Consider the following 18,906-nt stretch of genomic DNA (forward strand, 5'->3'; position numbering starts at 1 on the left):
GTCAAATCACTTGTTGCACCGTAAAATTTTTTGGTTTATTTTTTCGGTGTGAATGTTGATTATTAAAATCAACGAGAATATGGAACTTTAAACGAGCGTTACATGCCGCTATATTTTTTAAACAAGTTTTATGGTACTTTGAAGGCATTTTGTCATATATTTATGTGATTTTGAAACATTTTAAATTTCTCGAATCTTCTTGATATCAAGAAATATCAACACTTTTCGTACAGTGCATGCCATTTTGAAGTTTCCGACACTCAGTCTGCTTCTTCTTCTTTGCTACGCAAAATTAGAATTTTTCTCTTTTCTCGCAATATTTGATAATTATTGAAATGTCACTTTTGAGTTTAATTTCAGTTTAATTCACCAAATGAGACAGACCCGGACAGACCCTAAAAGAGTAATTTCCGGTTATCGTTCAGCACAGTTTTGTGAAATCGAAAGATCTGGCCACCCTGCTGAACCGGTGACAGCCGCCTGACAGACAGAAAAAATTTTTTTCTCGTTTCGAGTGAAAAATCGAAGCAAGCAGCCATCTTAGCTCGTCCAAGTCACAGTCGTAAGAGCAGTGTGTGTTCAAGTGCGTGCGAGAAATTTTCCTAGCGTTCCCGAATCAGGTAATTTTGCCATTTTCCACCCCGGAGCGGATGCCAGACATCCCCGGTAATGTTTTCCGTCCAAAGAAAATGCATTTTCCACGCCAAACGATAGGTTTTCGGTGGGTTTTCATGTGAAGCTTTCGGCCGTCATCCGAGAATGGGGAACAAGGGGCTGGGATTCTAAATCGATGGGTAGCAAAATGTGTGATAGCGAAAAAATTGGTTCGGGTTGGATGAGGCAAAAAATTACGTAACGGGTGGGAATTGTTGGAAGGGAAGCGAGCTGTGTTTCGTTTGCCAAGTCCGAGTTCCGTCGGAGGAGGCTACGCCTCAGGAGGGCAAGGCCTACTTTTCCATCACTAGACTCCATTTCTTTGTTGTTATGTAAGCGTTTCGCCTTTCGGTCGTCGGTTGCTTCGATCAGTATTGTGTCAAGAACATCCATCCGCGGGAATGTTTATTTGATAGCAAAGAAAACAAAAGGGTGTCACAGCGTGCGAGTTGTTCCAGGATTAGCACAAACTGAGTTTAGAGCCGTTAGACAACGAATGGGGCTCTTCTTCCGTCTACAAGGATCATTGCCAAAACTAATACCCTAACTTCCGAATGGTCTATGTTCTATCGGACTTTCCCCTCAATGCCCGGAAATGAAGCATTTAATCTCAAAGAAAGGGATTGAAGCAAAAAAAGCATTATGAAATATGTACCGCAAGCCAAATGTGTATAAAACTGCAAAAGTAATTATATTCCGCGAAAGCTACGTTCATTTCGAAGAAAAATTCACGTTGGAGTGCACATTCTTTCAGGGAATCGAAATAACCCCGAGACTCAGAGACAAAGAGACAGAGAACTCAGATTCAGTCAAGCGTTTAGAACTGCAAGAACCGCATCAACGGCGACGACAATCATCACAACGAACGAGACATCAACGAGTCGCAGTGTAGCTGCCATCAATCGGAGAGCTGGTTGCTGTGCTGTGCTGCATCTGATCTAGAACTGCTCGGGATTGAGCGAACCTAGGAGTAGAACCACAGCCTACCCCCAGCCAATCGGACAGAGTAATGTACCATTTTATGATTGTTCATTTCATATAACTACTACACTTTTTAGCAAAGGTTTCCTATCATGTGTTGTTGTTTTGAAATTTAGACATGTTTCTTTAGTTGTTCAGTTACGTGTTGCTTCACAGTTTTATCCACTCTGGTGGATTACTTGCTTGTGTTCATAAATTTGAACACAATTTGTTAAAAGAAGAAGAAGGAACAGAAATCGTCCTGAGTTAGCGTATGATTGTAAATTGTGCTCTATTCAAACTGATGAGTCATAGCTTTCACCAATTTTTTTTGAAGGCAAATCATTCTACTAATAATCATATGTCACTATCGTTGACTATTAATAGGCTATGTATGTTAATGATCACTGTTTCTTCTTTGTTCAATATGCATTTTGGTGCTGTAGAACAGAGAGATCGACATTGTTGTTTCATGAGTAGTTATCAGAACGATCTTAATGAGAAATTTACGAAAAAAAGTCATAGTTTACGTTTGCGAGTTTCGCCTTTGTGAAACAACTATTTCCGTATACTTACAATTTGTCTCATTTCCCGACCTAAACTCAAGCTAAATTTAAAGTGACGAAAGTTATCATATTGGTTTTAATGGGTAGCACCAGTCATTCTTGTTTCCAATCTGTTACTTTTAAGTTAAATCAAATTCAATTAGGAAAGTTTAGTAGCGCAAAAAAAATGCATTTGATAAGGACAAATATAACCTCAATTAGTTAAACTGAATTCATTGATTTATTTTGAAAGTAGCTCTGAGGAAGTATCTCCAAGTAGCTTAAATACTGTGAAGCAAGCACGTTTTTTAATTCCCCTATATTTTAAGTTTTTCACTCCTCTCTGTCATAGTTCTCGTTCATGTTTTCGGGAAACAACAATCACTTTGAAGCAATATTGGTCACATTGTTGCTTATGTGTAGTACTGTGTATTTTCAGAATCCTGCTCATCCCTCTCGGACCGGTACAGATCACCGCTCTCCCCCGTAGGTTGATTAACCGATCATGCAGGACGAAGATTCCCGTTCCTCAGGTGGTCGCGATAAGTATCGTGACGAGCAGCGCCAACGCGATCGTGATCGTGATCGCGATCGGGACCGAGATCGTCGAGATAATCGGCACCGTGACAGAAGCCGTGAAAGGCGACACGATGGTAGTCATCGGGATGATCGGTACCGCACCGATCGGTATCGTGACGATAGACGCGACCGCTCCCACCGGGACAGACATGACAGGGAACGGGATCATCGTAGTAGTAGCAAACGCGATCGCAGCAAAAGCCGCGAACGTAGACGACGAAGTCATTCGCGGTCACGTGACCGTCAGCAGCGAAACGGATCACGTTCCCGCGATTCGAAGGATCGTGAACGTGGTCGGAGAGATCTATCCATTGAAATAGAACAAGAGTTGCAAAATTTGCGCAAACTCTCTGACATGAAAGCAGCTGCTGACGCAAAAGCGCAAGAAGCGAATAGCGGCGAGACTGGATCTGAGTTAACTTTGATGGATGCGGATAACGCGACTAGCAATAGTTCGACGATGGTAGACAAGGAGGAACCGAAAAGTAGCATTAGCAAATATTTCAGCTCGTACAATAACAGTTCGAAAACGGAATACGTTCCGGAGATTCAAACCGAAGAAGAGCGGATCGAGTTTCAGAAAAAGATGCAGGAAAAGTTGCAGGCCCATCTGGCAGCCGAGGGCAAACTTTACCCGAAACCGAAGCCAACCCCTGCAATTAACACTGCCACCGGTTTTGCAAACGATGGTTCCTTCCTGGAGATGTTCAAGAAAATGCAAGAGCAAGCGCAAATAACTTGCGAGGGCGAGGAAAGTTATCCGAACACGACTGCATCGAGCAGCACAACAGTATCAGTTACGGCACCAGTTTTAGCAGCACCGGCTGCCAGTTCGAGTTATGTGATACCGGCCCAACCCCTCCCGGTTCCTATTCCCACCGGGGGACGACGAAGGGAGGCAAAATTCTTAAAACAGGTGTTGTGAAAAGCAGAAACCGCTCGAGGATTCGTATGCCGAGTCGCCGAATGATGCTTGGAATCTCTATCTGCAGGAGGTCAAAAAGTATAAGAATGCGTCCTGCGATGCCGACTCCAAAACGCGACCATTAGTCAAATAGAGTGGGCCGAGAGATAACTTATCTATAGTTTATACGCGGAATAATTGTGAATTGTGCGAGCGAAGAGATTACTATGAGTGGTTGAATTAGTTTGGCAAAATAGTTTTAAACAACACTTGCGATAGAATTCTTATTTAGGCTAAATTATCTTTAGAGTATCAAATTCGTCATTTTTAGAGTGTAAGGATTATGCTAATTGTGTATTTCACGTCTGGTCAAATGCATTTTCTTGAATGTCCTAACACTGAGATTTAATTCACGCCACACCGTTGCACAAATTACAAACCCCAGACCCCGGATCCTGCATGCTTCTGGTAATTTGTGCATTCTTACTACCCAAAGCTCAATTGTTTCAACCTTTTCTATTCAACCCGCTTTTCCCCGACGTCCTTATCCGATCCGCCACCTAGGCATCCATTTTGCAGCCCCGCAGTACGAAATGGCCCCGCAAGCATCTACCGGCACACTGCCACTGAAAGCGGCTCCCTTCGATCCGCGCTTTCCGAACACGAACCAAACCAAGTACTGCTACCAGAGCTATCTGGATTTCCATCGCTGCGAGAAGGTGAAGGGCAAAGGGGCCAAGGTGTGTCAGTACTTTAAGGACGTGTACTGCGATCTGTGCCCGAACGCGTGGGTCTCCAAGTGGGAAGACCAACGCGCGGAGGGTACCTTCCCGGGGAGAATTTAAACGCGTGTGGTGGTGTTGAAAGCGGCACAGCAACATTGGTCGTTCACCGGTTGAGCGAGCCATTAGACTTTGTTTAATTGGGATTATTTTAAGAGAACCGTTTGCTGCCGCTTCTATGCACTCCCTCCACAGATCAGTTTGACAAAATTGGCATTGGGTTGAAAATTGAAAATCCGAATTGTGAATTCGATTGGAAACTTTAAATTGGTTAGGGTCTGATAGAAGAATTAGTTCTATGTGGCTGGATATCATGTAGTTTCGTATTGACAAACGAACACATATTCATGTGCAAAATAAACTGATCCAGAAAATAGTGAAGAAAGGCGTTTTATTGAGTATTTCTGTCAATCTGTTCTTTAGGTCAAAGTACGATAGGAATTTAATGTCGATTGCATATGATTTCGATTGATTTTTTTTATTTCAGTGGAGTTTTTTTTTATTGTGATTTACAAGAATTTAACAACTTGCAAATAGAAATCTAGTTTTATAAATTGTTTAATGGGATGTGTTTAAATGTCATAAAATTGGATAATACTATTCCAAGGGCCCTCCTTTTAGCCTAGCGGTAAGATGCGCGGCTATAAAGCAAGACCATGCTGAGGGTGACTGGGTTCAATTCCCGGTGCCGGTCTAGTCAATTTTCGGTTTGGAAATTGTCTTGACTTCCCTGGGTATAAAAGTATCATCGTGTTAGCCTCATGATATAGGTACGAATGCAAAAATGGTAACTTGGCTTAGAAGCCTCGCGGTTAATAACTGAAGGGCTGAATGAATACTAAGCAGCGAGGCGGGAATGTCCCAGTGGGGGATGTAGTGCCAATAAGAAAAAGCCTATTCCATTTAATTAAATGGAAAGGACTTGCGACTCCAAGGAGAAATTTACAATGTTTAAGAAGTTTTGGAAGTCCTTCGACTCTTAGAGAAGCTGTTCGGGATTGAAAATAATTTCAATGTAACTAATGGAAAACTAGTGAGGGGGTTAGAAGCAGAGGGGTGTGAGTGACATTTTGGTCAAATTTGAGTTGCATACGGCGTAAAATTGTTTGGTTTCAGAGCTTTGCGGCAATATATTGATATGATTTGTACGTTGTTTTTAATGTGAAAATTCACGGGAGATTTCTAGGGATTTTTTTCAAATGGGCGTAACTGATTTTGACCTTTGTTTTTGGAACGGCGATTGTGCGCTTCATTAAAACTATTTTCGTCAACTGATGTGCCCAGCAGAAAGAATGGATTCACATCTATCTGGTAGTGACGTCAGCCAAACAAAATATGTTGAATAGAGATAGTATTAGCCGTTTCAAATTTTAAGGTCAAATACAATTACGTCTATTTGAAAAAAAAAAACCCTAGATTTGTATTTTTTGAACTTCCATACAATTTGTATGAAACGAAAAAATATCGAAAAAATGTGCACTCATTTTTCCAACACTGAGTTATTGTCACTTACACCCCTTTGCGTTTGGCCCCCTGTATTTAAACTTATGTAATATTGACTCTCTCTCTTGATGTGAATTATGATTTTGTGAATTGTAGGATGGTTTCGATTATTTAATAATTTGTCAATCACTTATTTCAGAGGTTGAATTTTAAAATGTGTTGTATGGTGGACTTTTAGCTTCATTCTTTCTCTTCAACTCAGCCCAACAGTTCGTTATTTGTATTCTACTTGTTATGTTTTTTTTTTCAATTTTTTCAGTATCTATAAATAACTACAACTAACGCTTTAACTATTCAACTAGTGGAATTCAAACAACTGAGAAAACATCGCGATTAATGGTCAACAAATAACACATTTTGAAATACAACATAAGAAACAAATGATTAGCAAACTACTAAATGAGCTGTTATTTCCCCTGAGTAAAAGAAGCAATCTTAAAAATAATTTTATTTTCAATAGTATTTTGATTTCGGTAATCTCAAACACTTCACAAATTTATTTGATTTCAGCTTTTGACTCACTGTATCCAGTTTACGTTTCCATTTCATTAAACTTTGAACTATAGTGTTGAAAATGAAACTCATTATTTTTCTGCAAAAGCGGACTACAGAAAAAAGCTGAAGAGCGAACTTACTGGAAGGAAACTTTATATAGCATCGAACCAAGTTTGAAACAAGAAAACTGAAACAAGGAAGATTAAAGGCTTTTGCAGAAAATGGAACAATCGGATTCGAAAGTGAAAATTTATTTTAATAAACTAAAGATTAGCCTATTCTAATTGGTTGTCCTGGAAAACTGGCGTTGGACGCTGAACTTCTCCAATTTACTCCAGTAATCTTCTAGTTTAAAAAAGCTCTTGGTACCCTTCGGCAAGTGGAACGAATTCCGCTTCGGTGGAACTCAGTGCCACGCAATTCTGCTATAGTCCCATATAATGACACCGCCTGATAATAGTAGTATGTAACCGGAATTTGATTTCCGATCTCGGCCCAGTCGGCATCGACGAACATTTGTAACCCCTCATCAGATGAACCTAGGTGTAGCTTGTGGTCACCTGTTGTTGATAAGTAACGCAGTACTCGTTTCGCCTCGTTCCAATGGAAGTGTTGACAGCGATATCCGGCCTCGGCTGGACCGAACAGCAGTTCTCCGAGTAGGCTCAAATAATTATTGTTGCCTGGCAGCTGATCCATCTCCTCCTTATGTTGGAATTGGAAGTAACCCGGGTCAAGAGGGCTCTTTTATGGTTTCGCACTATCCATGTTGAACCGTAGAACGAGCTTCCGGATGTACGCGACTTGGTTTAGCTTGTAACCGGCTTCGCACTTTTCAACCTCGATTCCCAGGTAATGGCGAATGTTTCCAGGTTCGACACGGTGAATTTGAGTGTCAGCTTATGAAAATAGACTTGAACTCCTCGGTCTGGGTAACAATGAGCATATCATCGACGTAGATGAGGCTGTATGCCATATTGCCGTTTCTCTTGTGGATGTACAGCAGTGGGTCTAGCTTGGACTGCTGGATGGCCTTGAAAACGGTGTCCACCGTTTGATTCCACACATGCGCGCGGACTGTTTCAATCCGTATAAACTGGTTCTCAAACGACACACGATGCGATTGTCGCCGGTAGAGCACCCCTCTGGCTGCCGCACGTAAATCGTTTCCTTCAGGTCAACATTAAAATACGCCGTTTTAACATCCACGATGGACTTTCTCCGACTAGCAACGACGGTCAGTGAAGTGCAAAACGTTACTTGTTTTGCCACCAGTGCAAAAACTCCGTAGAAGCTGGTGCCGTACTTCTGCGTGAAGCCCTGTGCTACGATTCTCGACTTGAGCCGTACGATGGCCCCTTTCTCATTGACCTTCATTTTGAACAGTTATTTGCATCCAATGGCTTTCTTGTTCGGAGAAAGTTGAACTAGCTCACAGGTCTTATTATCCATTAAAGCATGAAACTCTCCATCCATGGCGGTTTGTCACTGTTCCGCAACTGGACTATGCATTGCTTCCGTTGGTGTCCGAGGATCATCAGAACAGCTAGACGAATATCTGCTTGCATTCAGACCTTGCCGCGTAGCACTAGGACCGAATTGATTCACTAGATCGGTTGACACGGATGGATCTGTGGAATGTTGGTGCGGCCCGACCGGTGCGCCTCAACAACTTGCGTGACACGGGTGGATATAAAGATTGTTTCGAGAAGAGCGCATTGATGGTCACGCGACTTGTTTCCTCTGAATCTTGAAAGAAATCTCTGCCACCGCTGGTTTCCACTTGCGAAAAATAATTCATATCAGATTCACGTTCAGCTCCAGAATCGATTTCTTCATCACCGAATTCTTAAACGAGTATTTCATTCTGCAGATACCGCCACTCACCGGAGCCGTGACCTCCGGATCGTAATCCAGGTTAACGTAGGTCTTCACTCGTTGTTGCTAGTGGTTGGAACTGGTTGAATACTTTCAACAGCTCAGGTTCGGACTTCTGCTTGAGAAAGTAGTGATGATAAGAACTGCACTGTTGTAATCTGAGAAAGTGACGTAAACACCAATTTACAACATGCATGTTTTACATTTTTCTGTTAAAGAACTCGATGAGTACTGCTCGTTAATACCATTTTTTGAAAATGGCGTATACATCACTTTTTCATATTACGGCAGTGCAGAGGAAAACTTTCGGATAACACCTTGAAAATAATAACTGAGTTGGTTGACGTCCAGATCACGAATGTCCCCAGTTGTAGCCAAACCTGAGATTTCTAACGCCATTATCATCGGTTTGTAATCCTTTGGAAGTCCTGTGAGGAGCAGAAGAGTACCGACCCACTCTTTAGAAATATCGAATCCTACTCCACGTAACTGGTGTGCGAAGGAAATGTGAGCAACAGAGGACACACGCGCAGTGGAAATCACGTAGGGATTTGGGAAGAATCTAATTAAAACACGAACACTTTAACGATAGAGAAATTAGCTTACAATTCACGTCTACTTCGGTGTTGGTTAACAAGATAGGACAAAACAAATTTTCACTGCACACTTCTCTGCTTACGCGCGCATTGCATATTCCCAATACTCCTCCTCAATTGTGGGCCTCTTGCTTCTCACCAAACAATCCCAATTTTTCTGTAAACTGGTAGTGCTTCACTAGCCCTAACTGTTTCGTCAGTATATCAGCATTCATCTCGTTCGTAGGACAATACTTCAATATAATTTCGCCCGGTCACATAAATCTTTCACAAAATGATGTTTCGTCTCGATATGCTTCGAGCGTTTCGTTGATCTCTCAGACTTTGCGAAGCTAAGGCAACCTTGGTTATCTTCATTCACTTCGGTCGCTGTCTTTTGCTTCACTCCAAAATCCTCAAGCAAACGTCGTAGCCAAATTACTTCTAGACACGTCTCAGCAAGTGCTACGTACTCCACTTCCATCGTAGACAAAGTTATACATTCCTGCCGGCGGCTTGCCCAGGGCACAATTCCTCCTCCGTAGTATACTACTATTCCGGTTGTTGACTTGCGTGTACCCTTATCTCCAGCCCAGTCAGAATCAGAGGATGCAACTAGCTCGTTGTTACATACTCCTCCTAGTCGTAGTCTCCATCCTTTGGTGCCTTTCAAGTATCGCACTACTCGTTTGGCAGCTGTCCAATCGGCTTCTGTCGGTGAACTGAACTTTCTACCCAGAATAGCGGCACTCGTCATAATATCAGGGCGTGCACAAACAGCAATGTACATTAGTGCACCCACTACACTTCTGAACAGGCACACGATCTCAAAATGGTTACTTAACTCTTCATAAACACTATGTATCTCCTTCTCGCTGCGGCATCCCATGAGAAAATCATCGACATACACGATCAAATAAACCTTCTCTCCGTTTCTCGTCGCCACATACAGGCAAGGGTCAGCTGAACTTGACTTGAACCCCTGCTGGATAACACACTGCTTAGTTTCTGGTTCCAGCATCTGGCGGATTGTTCAGGCCATAAATGCTTCTGCGGAGCTTGCAGACAAACTCCTCCTTTCCTCGAACTTCATATCCAGGAGATTGGCGCATGTAGATTTCCTCCTGGATATTTCCGTATGAGTATGCTGTTCGAACATCCAGATGCTTCAACACTAGCTTTTGTTGACTAGCCAATGTCAGTAAGACTAGAAGTGAAAGATGTGGAATATATGTTGCGATAAGTATACATATATGAGCAATGGAAATGTGGTAACCACCTGCTCCTAAATCTCCATGGTCGAGTTGCCGTCTGCAAAGTCTAAAGAGACTAAGGGTAGAGCAGCTTTACGAATCTGCTTAATCGCCGTAACGCCTATACGCGAAGCAACATTTCACCCATTGCAGTAATGACTACCGACTGTACAACTGATTATTGTAGATACAACAAATATGTTTACGGGTGCAAAGAGACCTACAACAAAATTTAAAACGATTCATTACTTTTGTTGACTCAAAGAGAAAGGAGAGTGGTCTTTCATCATTATTTTATCCATTAGGACGACGTTCTGTCAAATGAATTTCAAACCAAAGAATAAACAAAACCTGGCGGAAGATTGAAGAGTGTAGAGAAGCAAAGATCGCAGAAGATTGGTCATACACCATAGCAGCCAAATGGAAGTTCCGTCAACTGTATTCGACTCTAGGAAATAAAGTAAAACGCTTCTGCAGACAGGATAAGCTGGCATGGGTGGAGTATCTAGTCGACAAAGGGGAGAAAGTCGCAACTAACCGCAATATTCGTCTCCACTACGATATGTCAAGGCCTTAGAGTAGACCAAGTTTGGATTCCATGATGCCATTGTGAAACGCGAGAGGGCAGAGACTTACCGACCCAACTGATCTAGCAGTTCAAACAACTTCGTACAGTTCATGATCCACCAAGGATGCAACGCATTTCCCGCGTCATCTTCACTGCAGGAGATTGTAGTAATCATGATAAGTATGCATTTTAACAAGGCTTGCGGGCAACAAGACTGATCTGAGCTGTGAAAAATGGCGATTTTTCCTGTCCACTGGATGTAGGGCGTCTTAATGAATTTAACTCAAAATGGGGATCTGATTGAGCGACAATGGGCGAGGCGTAATACTACATTGTTCTCAACATTCTTAATAGCTCTTGAACGCAATTTCCTTTTCCAATCGATTGAAGGTACTGCACGGTATATCAGTCATCTTTGCGATACATACTGTGTAGTTGGACTGTTCTTCGGCCTGCTAAGCTATCCTAAACCGGATACCGGAGAAAGAAGGCTAACGGATAATGGGCAGCAGTAATGTCACGTTCCACAGTTTGCAGTTTGCGCGCCATGTGCGAAGGTCAACACACGAAATACCACAATTCGATGGTGGACCTGGATTTCGAAAGTGGAGCTACAGAATGAAGATGTTTTTGGATTTGGCGTGTTGAACATTGTAACGAAGAACCCTCTGATGCCGAGAGCTAAAAGAGCGAAGTTTGACAAAGCGGACAGAAAAGCCAAGGCCCATGTCATAAGTTCTTGGCAAATGGAAGTACTGAAAGTTGTATGCAAGTACCTTAGCAAAAGGGATGTGAAAGGCGCCTAAAAATTCATTCGCTTAGAAGTCCATCAGCACTCAGGACTTACTCCGGAAGCATTGGAACTGGAAGAAGGGAACACCGTTCATTTGTCTTCGAAGATCAAATGATTTAACTGAAGATGGCCGGTGCAAAAATCGATGAAGCAGATGCGGTGATCTATTTTTGCTAAACTCTTCCGGATTCGTATGACCCATTAGTAAGGGCTTAACAAAATCTCACCCTGCAAATAGTCAAGCAACGTTTATTGGCTGCGGAACTGAAGTAAACTGAGCAACAGCAAGATGATGGAAGGACTTTTACAGCAGAGTTTTCGGGAACAAAATTTGTAAAACCCAAGGATGAGCCTAAGAAGTTTTAAGGAAAATGCCACAAATACGGAAAGCGACGGACATTCCAAGATGTTCTAACTCCTAACGGAACAACGAGGCAAATGTTGAAACGTAGAACGCAGTAGTTTTCACAATATTCTAAAGCGAGTGACCATTTGGTGAACCGACAAGACGTGTTTTCAGCGTGTAAGAAGCTGTGACAAGCAGTGATTATCAACGTGGCTATATACTAAGAAACTTTATATGCAAAGATTTTTACATAGTTAAATTACTGGATACAACAATCGAGAAACACCAATTTGCATGGAAGACGCTCTACTAGTCTCGGAACAACAAGACAATCGCCTGTCGGTCAAGAAGATTGCTGATGCACGTGTGGACGTGATGTTTACCGGTTCAGTAGCTGTGCTAAAGAAAGAAGAGCAAGTAATAGCAATCGCGCAGATGGAAGGTGGACTCTACGAGAACACGGACAAAAGTTTCTGCGAACGTGTGCGGAGTTCGAACAATTTGTGGCATCGGAAATTAGGACAACTGAGCCATCGAGGCCAACCGAGAGCATCGTATGGAAACCAGAAAATTTTTGGGTTTCTATAACGTATGTGTTTTGTAAGCCTTTCAATGGACCGGGTATGGTCCGATTTACAAGTAGCGTTTTTTCAACGCCACGCGCAGACACATACCAAATATAATATCGAAGTCAAGGATCGATCAGAAGCGTGAATATCTGCCGAATGTCCAAAACCGTATTTTGTGCGGAAAGGAATTCAATTTGTGTCGATCGATGTTGAACGATTAAACTGAATCGTCGTTCAGAAGGTACAAGCCATACTGTTTGAATCTAAGGTACAGAGGCAGCATTGACTAGAGTCTATTTTTTTAATCATAGTCAAATTGCGGCTCTTCCGAAGTCTGTATGCCCTGACGAATGCTGGTACAAGCAGAAGCCATCCATTTAGAAGCTTTGAGTTTTGGCTGCAAAGCATATGTTTGGATCCCAAGTCAGCAAAGAGGATAACAGAAGCGAGAATAGAGTTGGAGTGGAAACCATAATAGCAGTTTTTTTTTACTAATATGTGGAGCATCGCTCATTCCACTACACATGTGCTTTTTCTCATCATGCAGTGGAATCCATAATAAGGGCCAGAATCCCAGAGGACGTGAGACCATTATGATCGGATATGCAGTTATCTTTTATGGGACAAGACGAATGATTATCGCTTATGACGTAAAATTCGATGAAACTAGATATCCATAACATGAGATTACAGACGATGATGAGTTCCACATAGAAGATAAAACTTTTTTACAACCATAACAGCACAATCCCGATGTAGTACTGAGGCGCACTAAACGAGGGCGCGAGCTCTCTGGTAAGTTGTTTAATTTTTTTGCAGGATATATTGTCTATACGGAACAAACTTAGCACGCTTTTTATACCGTAGTTGGATTTTTCTGGAGTGCGCTGGATTCGCCTAAAGATGCGGTAAACAATGCATCAATTAGTTCGACAGATAAAAGTTTAGAAGAAAGTTAGGTTCGGAAGTCCCGAGAGCCATTTATGCTGATTTATTGTTTACAGTCTCACAGACCCATTTAAAAGTTGTTCTGGAATTCCTCATCGATTAAAAGCAATACAGGATGAGCTGAAATCCATGGATATCAACGGAGTATGGAAGATCGTTATCAATTCGGCTGGAATTCGATGCTTAAAATCAAAATGGGTGTTTCGTATAAAATAAGATGAAAATGCAAAACCAGTAAAGCACAAGGCGCGACTTGTGGCAAAAGATGAAGAAACTTGTGCTTCTGATGCCAAACTTCCGACGACAAGAACAGTGTTCTTTCATTCAGAGTCCATTGAAAGTTATATTTTCATCAAATGGATGTCAAGATCACTTTCCTACACGGGGAACTGAATCAAGATATCTTTTTGCAGATTCCAGATGGTGTACAGGCTGAAAAAGCTCCAATTTGCTAACTGTTTGAAATCGTTGATCGCTGATCGCAGAACAAAGGCTTGAATCCGTGATGAAACATCAATCTGCACCTTTTTCGATATATTCAAACTTTCACAAAAGACACAAGTGGATTAGATTCTGCATCAATTCAAGATGAGAGTACAGATCGTTCAGATAACTGCTAGGCAGGGTATTTAATGTACCAGATGCTTTGTATGCGTCCAGTTATTTGTTCCTCCATAGGGTTAACAGCAAGATTCTAACGAAGAAAACGGGATGCTTGAAATCATTAGATACTTAAAATGAGCTTCTGATGTATGTATGCAGTTCAAAAAGGACAGTTCGAACGTTCTCCTGGAAGTATCCGATGATTCCGACGGGGCACATATGAAAATGAAAATCAGTAAAGCGGTTAAATTTTCAAGGTTTTAGATTAATTGTATCATGGTCCAATAAAAAACAAACAACGATGGCCATATCGCCAAGTGAGCCAGAGTATGTACTTCGCCTTGAGCAATGCCCCAACAAACTGAAGCATTTTGGATATCTGGATTGTTTGAAGATAAGCGAGTTTTTTTCCCTAAATATATACAAAGTAAGTTCATCTTTGCGGCGGGACTCATCATCATCAATGTCTGCAAGATCAAATCGTTGGATATCAACATGAAGTATCCTTTCGACATTGAGATAGTCGGACGAGCAATGGATAATGTTGAAAACTTTTATTATAGAGATGACCCAGCCCAATGGCTGCATGTCTCTCTAATAAAGTAAAAAAAAAAGTTCAATATCTACTTAGCCAGTAGACCAAGAAGACAAGGCATATTCAATCAGATGTTAAATGAGTTGTACGCCAATGTGGCACGGTGTTTGCCAACGGAGATCAGACAGAAGCAGCTGGTATTCATCATGTCTATTACTATTTGGTGCGATGTCTATTACTATTTATTCATTGGACTAAGGCCGGAATACTGAGCCTCATCGACGATGTCATCGAGAAAGCAGTTGTTACGTTACGGAAGAGCGGTGACGAAATCTGTAAATAAGAACGAAATCCCATGCCCTCAACAACGAAATAGTTAAGAAGACGATAGTAATCTGAATTTGGTCCAGAACAAGGCTAAAGCGAGTAACCGCCTCGGACCTTTTAAGCTGGCCTTACACATCTTGATGCTCAGATGCTCAGTATCCAGTCAATGAGAAATAGATTTAGGTATTGTCGTGTTTTATCACCCAAAGGGCGACTTTTTTCTCGAATCGCTTCTTAGTATAGTTGCTGTCTGCGCATTTCTGCAACGATGACTTATTGATGATATACCTACCCAGCCAGCATTAAACGTGGGCGAGTTTGAATTCACAATCATATGTCGCGAACGGAGTACAGTAACGATCGGCGACTAAGTTTGTAATATCTTTGGAGATCGAGGTTCTTAAATCTAGCCAAGCTTATACAAGACTCGGTTTTTGCGCGGGTAAATTTTACCAATTTCACGGTCTGCGTTGATTTCCACAGCTTTTCAAATAACTTCAGATTTTTTGTGGGGCCAACTCAATGTGTTGATAAATTCAAAGGTGAAGAATAAGCAAAAACAACCTGCTTAAAAAGCGACCCCAGTGTATTAACCTTGTTACATGGAGGGCCTGCCAAGATTTCTGCTCGGGCAAGAAAAAGACAGTTTTCTTGTTATTTTGGTGGTTTTGCCTATGGTTAACAGGCCAAAATGCATAATTTGAAATGTGTGAAATCCATTGTATTACCTAGTCCTAGTCCTATTCTGCAATAAGATGCGCAGCTACAAAGCGAGACCATACTGAAGATGATTGGATTTGATTCCCAGTCCTGTATAGGACTACTTCTCGACTATACTGAGCAAAAAGTATCACCGTGTTAGCCTCATGATCATGATACACGAAGGCAAAAATGGTAACTTGGCTTAGAAATTTCGTAGTTAATAACTGTGGGCTCGATATACACTAAGCTGTCCCACAGTTATTAATATCAACTAGAAGATCAGGAAGCTTTTTTCCTTTTTTAATGTGAATTTTGATATTTGAATCAGTTCTTTGCTCACAATTATATTTTTGGTATGCAACATTAGCGTAAAATAAATCATATGTATCATGATCGGAGTGAATCTAAGTGATCTGAACGTGTTTAGTATTCTCAAATTAAAGGTAAAAGTAAAGGTGTCTTTGTTAAATAAACTAATTAACACGTTTTGAAAAATATTTTATTTATTCATACAAAACCCCAAAATAATCTGGTTTAAATTTCCTGGTATCATACGTAGAAATAGACAACTTCACTAAATTGGAACTGATTTTTGATTTTCCAAAATTTACACCCAAAACTAACATCAGATGGAATTGCAAACGTAAAATCTTAATGGTTTGAAATCAGATCGTCATATTATCAAATTACATATTCCCTGCACGATATTTTTCCTTATTTCTGTAAACTTGAGACACATTTGTAGCTTAATAAGTCATGGTTCAAACTTCTCGAGACATGGTGTATCACTAACTGTCCGTCTTGCATATTCCCCTTGGGGCGTTGCACCATGACTACCATGCGAACTATGTGTCCAAGTTATTATCCATTCTCGATTTAAATTATTCAAAAAACTAATTGCAATTGCTTTTTCCCTTTTCTTTTGCTTTCACTTCCATTTTGACAGAACCGCCACCAGGACAGGAAACGATGGCCCCGAAACCGACTGAGTCCGAAGCGCTAGTGCTCCCGCTGAAGGCCGCTCCATTCGATCCCCGCTTCCCGAACCAGAACCAAACCAAATACTGCTACCAAAGCTACCTGGACTTCTACCGGTGCGAGAAGGTGAAGAGCGAAGGCGCCGAAGTGTGTCAGTACTTCAAGAATGTCTTCACCGATATCTGCCCGAACGCGTGGGTCGAGAAGTGGGACAACCAGCGGGCCGAAGGTACCTTCGTCAGCAAAATCTAAACCGTTGTTCCCGGCGAACGAGTTCCAATGATGCTTGGCGGACGAGTTGTACAGAAACAGATGGAGGCGAGCGGGAAAGTATTTGCGTTTGAACAAGCATTTCAGTAATATAGATGTGACCGTTACGTTTGGTGTCAGCGGAATTCATTATGGAAAGAAATCCATTTCATGTTTGTAATAAATTATTTCAACACTCCACATTCAAATTGTTCGTCAATTTGTCTTAATTAGAAACGATAAAGTGGTACAATTTCTAGGCTGAAACACTAAATAATTCGAATAAATTCACCACTTAGAAGAAGATTTGAAAAGCCTATGTGCTCAGAAGAAAACATTCTTGTGCAGTTGAACTTTGCAGATGATGGGCCTTATTACGGATTCACATTCACTTCAAGACTGAAGTTCAAGTGAATAAAATTAACTGTGTGAAGCAAAACTGAAAAAAATCAACGTAAAGTGATGCTCATCTCACAAAGTGTGGAATCCGTAAATAACCCTGAGTCCCACCTGAAATGTTTTTTTTCACTTGTGTGGAATCCGTAATAAGGTTTTGCTCACTTCATTTAGTTTTCACTGTGAAGTGGAATCCGTAATAAGGCCCGATACCTATCTTTTTCCGTGAAAATTAACGTAGTGCGATGAAAACGTAACTGCGCGAAGAATTCTAAAATTAGAAATTGCGCATTGTGGACTGATGTATGGAAAATCCAAGGGACCTTGATAGGCTGATAGGTTGGACTTTCTCAACTGTTCCCAATATATAAAAGAAGGCAGAATCTACTTAATACATTTCTTATTACCTACGCTATCAATCGAACCGTATCGTTATCTACCTGAACGCCCAGTTTAGTAAGCTTCTTACTAAACTTACGCTCAATCTTGTCGCTCACTTCCTCGCCCCCCATCAGTTGTCGATACTTTTTCAGAACCTTTTTCTTGAGCTTTTCCAGCTTCATCTCGTTGTTCCTGGTGCTCAGCGTCGTCCGAATCACATCGGCCCATTTGAACTTTGACTCAGTTTCTTCCCCGTTAGTTTGATCTTCTTCCGCGTCTTCCACCACGAGCTGCTTCTGTTCCTGTGTCTGTTTAGCTCCATTCTGTGCTTGCTGGTTCTTCTTCTTGCTCTTCTTTTTTGCTGGTTCTTCGACAGGTACGCCTTCTTCTTCCGCCTCCTCCTCTAGCTTCCGTTTCTTGAAGCCGTTCTGTTTGCTTTCAGTAACATTTTTCTTCTCATTCGACGTCGATCCCTTCTGCCCCGGGATCCACATTTCATCCATATCGACTCCGTTCGATTGCTTCGGCTCCTCAGTGCCGTTGCTTTGATTCTTTTTCACCTCTTCCTCTAGCAAAGCCCAGGCAGCTTCAACATCATTCCGCCGAACATGCTTCGCCGAATTGGCGAAGAAATTCAGAAATCCTTTCTTTTTCCTAGGAATATTGTCGTTCTTGCGGATCACGTTAAACACCTCACCGATTCCTTTCGACAGGTTCCCCTTACTGTCTGTAATCGATCGAATCGTGTCTATCCAGGCCTCTTGCTTCTTGGCTCCCTTGTTGGCGTTGGCCTTGGGTACATATTCCTTACGGAGTATTTTTCCGCTTCCGTGATGCAGCTGGTATGTGCATCGTACACTGCTTACCTACAAAATCCTTCTGGCAGTCCATGCAGGAGACGTTGGAGTTCGCGTTTGCACTTCCAGCCATGTTTTTCGACGGCTTGTTTTTTGAGCGATTCACCACAATGATTGCACGTGAAGAATACCATTTCGATTGGTTCTGAAGATACAAGAATTACCGGATAAAATATTGGGATCCGAACTATCCGAATGGGTGCCGTGTGGTGCCGTATCACGCGCACGTGCTGATGGGAGCTAGCGTTTGTTTACAACTTGTGCTCGCGGGACAATGATGACAGATGGATGCACCGGCATTAGTGAAAATGACGAAAATGATGATAGTTTCGTTAAATGGCATATCGGTAAAGAAGAACTTTGCACTGAGAAAAAAGTTTAGGCAAATCTGAATGTCCATCTTAAAGGTACACGCAAAAAAATATTGCTGTCGAAACTACCATTCCGAGGTTTATTTGAGGAATATGCACGATTTTCAGCAGATATTGCGCATAAGCCCCAAAATTGTATCCCCCAATTTGAATTT

General features: G+C 41.7%; 2 protein-coding genes and 2 pseudogenes across 2 annotated transcripts; 3 read left to right on the plus strand and 1 right to left on the minus strand.

Annotated features, from left to right (window-relative positions):
- Positions 1–479: 479 nt before the first annotated feature.
- On the plus strand, positions 480–16,874 carry LOC134210796 (cytochrome c oxidase subunit 6B1-like). The gene is made up of 2 exons (XM_062687072.1): positions 480–620; positions 16,466–16,874. Exon 2 carries the CDS (start codon positions 16,489–16,491, stop codon positions 16,747–16,749), a length of 261 nt encoding a protein of 86 aa, XP_062543056.1. The 5' UTR covers positions 480–620; positions 16,466–16,488; the 3' UTR covers positions 16,750–16,874.
- LOC134210798 (cytochrome c oxidase subunit 6B1-like) lies at positions 486–4,809 on the plus strand. Its single transcript, XM_062687075.1, has 2 exons — positions 486–620; positions 4,207–4,809. The coding sequence occupies exon 2, from the start codon at positions 4,236–4,238 to the stop codon at positions 4,485–4,487; it is 252 nt and encodes an 83-aa protein (XP_062543059.1). The 5' UTR covers positions 486–620; positions 4,207–4,235; the 3' UTR covers positions 4,488–4,809.
- On the plus strand, positions 656–4,038 carry LOC134210791 (serine/threonine-protein kinase fray2-like; annotated as a pseudogene).
- A 651-nt stretch (positions 16,875–17,525) lies between the features above and the next one.
- Positions 17,526–18,529, minus strand: LOC134210792 (cell growth-regulating nucleolar protein-like; annotated as a pseudogene).
- Between the last annotated feature and the right edge of the window lie 377 nt (positions 18,530–18,906).

This window comes from Armigeres subalbatus, chromosome 2 (assembly GCF_024139115.2).
Source record: "Armigeres subalbatus isolate Guangzhou_Male chromosome 2, GZ_Asu_2, whole genome shotgun sequence".
Taxonomy (NCBI): domain Eukaryota; kingdom Metazoa; phylum Arthropoda; class Insecta; order Diptera; family Culicidae; genus Armigeres; species Armigeres subalbatus.

Excerpts from the sequence above, each read along its gene's own strand:
- LOC134210798 (XM_062687075.1), top strand. The coding sequence starts at position 4,236 with ATGGCCCCGCAAGCATCTACCGGCACACTGCCACTGAAAGCGGCTCCC.
- LOC134210796 (XM_062687072.1), top strand. The coding sequence starts at position 16,489 with ATGGCCCCGAAACCGACTGAGTCCGAAGCGCTAGTGCTCCCGCTGAAG.